This window comes from Mirounga leonina, unplaced genomic scaffold, assembly GCF_011800145.1.
Source record: "Mirounga leonina isolate KUSES-001 unplaced genomic scaffold, KU_Mleo_1.0 Mir_91, whole genome shotgun sequence".
NCBI classification, from domain to species: domain Eukaryota; kingdom Metazoa; phylum Chordata; class Mammalia; order Carnivora; family Phocidae; genus Mirounga; species Mirounga leonina.
The window spans coordinates 36,846,754-36,852,753 of record NW_023270839.1 but is presented as its reverse complement, the minus strand read 5'-3'; the positions used below and the strand labels follow the sequence as shown (position 1 = coordinate 36,852,753).

The following is a 6,000-nucleotide window of genomic DNA, read 5'->3' as shown; positions in this document are numbered from 1 at the left end:
CGACAGGAGGCGACGGCAGGCAAACAGAGCGGCCACACAGATGTCGCTGTGCTCAGTAACTCCTGCCCTTCCTTTTCCGCTTGGTGCCTCGGCCGCGGAACCCCGTCGCTCCTCCGCCCGCCCTCGGATGGCGGGGGCCGCAGCTGCAGAGAGAAGGCGAGCTTGCTGCACAGCGGCCGCATCCTGAGATTGGCCGGGGCGGCTGCGGGGGCGGGGTCGGCGGCGGCGGCGCGCCTGCGCACAGCCTGGGTCACGCGCGCGGCGCGGGGGCGGGCCGGCGCCTGCGGGGCTGTCATTCGCGGCGCGGGTCGCCGCCCTCAGCTGCGCCCAGCGGTTTCGGCTCCTCCCTCTCCCGGCGCCTTAGTTCCACCATGGTGCTGGAGTCGGTGGTCGCGGACCTCCTGAACCGCTTCCTGGGGGACTATGTGGAGAACCTGAACAAGTCCCAGCTGAAGCTGGGGATCTGGGGCGGTAAGCGAGAGGGCGCGGCCGGCGGGCTGCCCGCGCTGGCGGAGGGGCCCACGCCACGGGCTCTTCCCGCCCGGCTCCCTCCGCCTCCCGAGACTCCGCCTCCGGGGAGGGGGCCCTCGGCTGAGCCCCCTCCCCGGGCGGCAGGTGCGGGGTGCCGGGAGGCCTGTGCCCGCTTCCGCCGCCACCGGGTCCCGGGTACTCGCCCGGGGTGGGGAGATGCCGCAGGGTCGCGCTCGCGCTGCCCGAATTCCCACCTTTCGCGTCCCGGAGGCGGGCTCCCTGCTCTGTCCCTCCCTGCCCTCCTTGGAGGGTCCTCTCGCTGCCCTCAGTCTGGCCCCGTTGGCTTCACAGCATTTAAAAAAGCTTTCTCCTCCTGCACCGCGTGCGGGGTAGGGGTGTGGGGGTGGTGGTGGCTGCGTGGTCACACACGCCTAATAAAGTGGCACCAAGGAGGAAGAAAAAGGAAATTGGGTTTCGCAGTTACCTTCTCTTGGCATTTTATGGCGAACAGGAACTGGCTTCCTTCTCTCTAGAATTGCAGGATTTTTGAAGGGATCTTTTGGCCCTGGGAGATCATTACTAAAGGCCTGTTTAGTATGGCTTCTTACAATACTTTGACCTTTTGAGAAAACGATTTCTTAATATTTACTTCACCTCAGTAAGAAGATGACTTTCAGTTTTGTTTTGGACGATAGAAAAAAATAATTCAAGCCACGACAGGCATCATCATTAATTAGGTGCATGCCCAAAACACAAACGTTTCTTTCTTTCTTTTTTTTTTTTTTTAAGATTTTATTTATTTATTTGACAGAGAGAGACACATTGAGAGAGGAGCACAGGCAGGGCGGGGAGCCCGATGCGGGGCTCGATCCCAGGACCCTGGGACCACGACCTGAGCCGAAGGCAGACGCTTAACGACTGAGCCACCCAGGCGCCCCCAAACGTTTCTGTTCTCAACATTGAGTGTGTAGAAGTAGACAGCAAGTAGTATGCATGCACACAGTTCCGAAAGATTGATTATTTGCACTGATTATGCGTATTAAGCTTTGGGGATCTTGGGGATACCGTTTCACTCTACAAAAGACTTCTGGGAATTCTGTCAGCTTTGGAAAGAAATCCAAAGAACTACTCAAATGGATGGAACTGCTTTTAATTTAGTCAACAGTTATGGACCTGTCCAACAGCGCTGTCCTATAGGGTAGCCACCAGCCACTGCGGCTCAATTAGGCACTCGAAATGTAGTTAGTGCGAATTGAGACTTGCTGTTGAGTCTAAAATAACGTGGAGTTTGGAAAATAGTGGGAGAAAGAGTGTAGTATCTCAGTCTTCTATGTTGATTATATCTTGAAATAATACTTGATTATATTGGGTTAAGTACAGTATATTATTAAAATTCATTCCCTCGTTTCTTTTTCCTTTTTTAAAAAAACTTGGTTCCTGAAATTTATAATTACATATGTGAACCATATATTTATATTGAGCAATGTTGTTACAGAACTAAGAGTACTGCCCTGGTTGGGGAGGAGCCTTTTTGAATAGGTTGCTGATCATTTGATTGGTTCTGTGTGTTTTGCCCAGCACCACATCCTTTGTTTACATGCCCTCCCCCAACGCTAATATAATGCAAGAGAAAGAGAAGTAAAGGAGGAGACATTTAAGGAATGAAAAATCCAGTACCTTCTGCAGGGGTCAACTCTTTCTTCAGAATACTGTTGAATACAAATTATCCCTTCTAGTCTGTAAACATTATTATTTTTTAAGATTTTTATTTATTTGAGATAGCACAAGCAGGGTGAGGGGCAGAGGGAGAAGCAGGCTGTGCGCTGAGCAAGGAGCCCCATGCGTGGCTAGATCCTGGGAATCCAGGATCCTGACCTGATTCAAAGGCAGACACTTAACGGACTGAGCCACCCAGGCGCCCCTCTAGTCTGTAAACATTGTTTGAAATCTGGAAAAGCACTGGGCTAGGATTTAGAAAACGTGGGTTCTAGGTTGTTGTGTTGGACAAACCACTAACCTTCCTCCTTGTTAGTTTCATCTTGACTTAAACTTTAAAAGAAAAAAAGTCATACCAGATAATATAATATTCCTACACAGTCACTACTCAGAATCACCTACCAAGTTAAAACGCTGTGCCCTATTTGCGTCAGATTTTTTTTAAAAGGAAGTTTATGGGTATATTCAAAGATTTCTTCTCTACCAAATCTTACTTTCCTTTTTCTTTAAAATTGGGAGTTGGAATAGGTACCATCTGAAGGTCCTTCCAGTGCCAGTACTCTGTGATTTTAGTTGTACATGTTTTTACTATGAAATTGTGAAGTATGCTGCCTGGGGATTTTGAACTTTTTCACATCTGAAATTAAAATGCCACAATATTATGTCATTTATTCCTCTCTTTTTTGGTGGACTGTAGGAAAAGAAACTTTATTTTCTTTCATCTCATTTTCTTTTTTTTTAGAATGAGGTATGCTGCCGGTGGCAAACATCAATTTTATAATAGGCCTCGGAAAATAAACTCCTTTCTTTCAGGAACTGTATCCATTAGAAGTCTAATCTGGGATTCCCTCAGCTTTATCAGCCTACATCTCTGCTTCTATGAAGTTTTGCCACCTTTTATTTTTGTGGTTGTTATAAAGGAAGGTTCTATAGATATTATTCAGTATATTTTCTTTATGACACTGATTCTCCCGTTAAAAAAGAAAGGCAAGATATGTGAACTATTTTTCTTCTCTGAAAATATTCCTGAAGAAATGTATCTTTAACCTTTTGTGGTAAACAAGTGGGTATATTAATGAAATAGCTGATATTTATGACATCCATGATATTGACAGATTTTATAAAGAATTGAAAATTTTATATATTCTTATTTGAAAATTATTTGTTTTAGTAAATAGAGTTTGGCTGTTTCCATTTTTTTTGTTGTTAAATTTTCACATCCTGGGATGCCTGGGTAGTTCAGTTGGTTAAGCGTCTGCCTTGGGCTCAGGTCATGATCCCGGGACACAACAGGCTCCTTGCTCAGCGGGGAGCCTGCTTCTCTCTGTCTGCCTGCCACTTCCCCTGCTGTGCACTCTCTCTCTCTCTCTCTGACAAATAAATAAAATCTTTAAAAAAATTTTTTTCACATCCTGAGAAAAGAATTCAACCTGTAAAAATGTCACAGGGCTGATCTTACTATTTTTTAGAAACAAATGGAAAACTAAATTGATATTTCCTAACTGGAATATTTGGCTAGGCTAAAGCAGTGATTTTCAACTGAAAATGACTTTGCCCCAAAGGAGTATTTGGCAATGTCAGAGACATTTTTGGTTGTCGCACTGAATAGTAGAGGTGTGCTACTGGGATCTAATGGGTAGGCCCTAGGCATACTGCTACGTTCTGCAATGCACAGACAGCTCCCCACAACAAAGAATTATCCAGCTGAAAATGTTTGTTGAGAAACTCTTTTCTAAGGAGAATATTGAGATTGTCTTCTGCATTTTTAAGAGAACTTCTGGGTGCTGAACACATTATAGTAAGAGGTGAAAAAGGACTTAAAGGATGTATATGCCTCATGAAATTTATAATTTAAGAGAGAAACATGTCTTAACTGATTGAAAGGTATCATGTTGGTAAAAATGGAAAATGATATCAGGAAGTGGTAGCATGTAAAAGAAATAACAGAAAGTTCAATATTCTAATATATCTTTAGGCCCAGTTAATTATCAAAGCAATGCTTAAAAACTTAAATTGAAAATACCTTACCACACTTTTAAAGGCATCATAAATTAAAAATCCACCCCTTTTCCAGAAATAAAACTGGAAGTTGGTGGTTTGATAACCATTTCGCTAGGAAAGAATAAGAAATCCTCACTATTATGAGATCCCTGAAATGTTCCTGAAAGGGAGAAAGTTCGTTGGTAATCGGGCAGCTTTCCACCTTTCTTTGCCAAGACTTCCTGTTTCAATAGGGAAATGGAAAGAGTAATAGTCAATTGTTTCCTCTCCTGATGCCTCCCACGACGAAGTCTCTGTGAACTATTAAAGGGAGTCTGTGGGCGGTGCCTCCCTGGCTCAGTTGGAGGAGGGAGCCGTGGAGGAGCCTGTGTTACTCTTGATCTTGAGGTTGAGATTTCAAGGTCCACGTGAGGTGTAGGGATTACTTAAATAAAACTTAAAAGAAAAAGGAGTCTGCGTTAACTAAATTAGTTAATTTGGGTTGAATGGAAAGGTTCAATTGAAATGAATTGCTACAATAGTTTCTTCAGTGTTCTTTACTAAAGCAATGGTTATTAAAATAATTTGATTTATTTAAAAAACTTCAGTCATTTACTTTAGCTCACTTTTTTAGAGAATGAGTATGTCTCAGTATTTTGATATACTTTCAAATAAATAATGAGTCTGTGATACATAAAGGACACAAAACAATATATAGCACTGTATATTCTTTTTTTATTTTACAATATGCAAAACTAGTTTCATGGAGTAAGGTATGGCATTTTTGTTTGTTGGGCTTTTTTTTTTTGTTTGGTTTGGTTTTTAAACTCAGTTTTGAATTAATCTCTGTTTTATGTTAAGAACATTGACCAGGAGTCAGGAGACATAGGTTTTATTAGCTCCTCTACACATTAATTGTATGATCTTAGATAAGCCACCTGATCTCTTTAGGCTTCATTTTTTTTTTCATATGTAAAGTGAGAGGGAAGTAGGTTTAAAGATCTTTATGGTTCTGAATAGTTATAACTTAAGAATTTCTGTCTTTTGTTTTTGGAAAAACATAGATTTTTGAAAAGTACTAAGGTGGTCATTTTGTAATGCCATCCCCCGCTTCTGTGGTTTCCACTGTGGCACTATTCTTTCTTCTGATAATCCTCCTAACATAAACTTTGACTCTATCTTTACTTACTGGCTTTGTCCTTGTTAGTTTTACTGATTTTAGTTTCCCTTTTGGTTTTGGATTTTTTTCACACTCTTAAAATGCAAAGACCAAAAGTGGATCCACCAACTACACAGGCCTCTCAATGTATGGCATTTTTTTTCTCCACAAGGGAGATAGAATTATCTTCAGAAGTAAAACTGCTCTGCTCTTGGGAGCCATTATGATGTTCTGAGCAAAACACTGGGCATCAGTAAATTTGAGCCCTGGCTCTACCACTTACTAGATTGACATAGTGTCCTTAGGCCAGTCATTTAGCCTCCCTGTGCCTGAGTTTCTTTTGCTTGATGTCTGTGTCCTGTCTCCTTCATTAGAAGGCTGCTGAGGATCAAGAAAGGTTATAGCTCAGAAAGTATTTTCTAAAATAGAATGATTTTATCTTCTTCTTGTAGCCGTCCTACCCCAGTATAATATGTATTCTAAATCAGTTATGTCAGTGTTTACTGAGCACCTACTATGAGGAGAATCAGTAAGGAGTTTATAATCAGGTTGGGGATTTATATAGTTAAGTACCATGAGAAAGGTATAGCTAAACTTCTGTGAAAGTTCAAATAGATTATTTCTGACTGGAGGTATTTAACATCAGTACTATGTTTCTTTATTTTGTAGGCTAT

General features: G+C 42.4%; 1 protein-coding gene across 2 annotated transcripts in view; it reads left to right on the top strand.

The window, feature by feature from the left end:
• The first annotated feature begins 334 nt into the window (after positions 1-334).
• Positions 335-6,000, top strand: part of VPS13C (vacuolar protein sorting 13 homolog C) — a 178,142-nt gene continuing 172,476 nt past the window's right edge. For both annotated transcript variants that reach the window (XM_034994053.1, XM_034994052.1), the window contains exon 1: positions 335-471. In XM_034994053.1, coding sequence (XP_034849944.1) covers positions 372-471 — 100 coding nt within the window. In that variant the 5' untranslated portion in view covers positions 335-371. The remainder of the gene's footprint in view (positions 472-6,000) is intronic.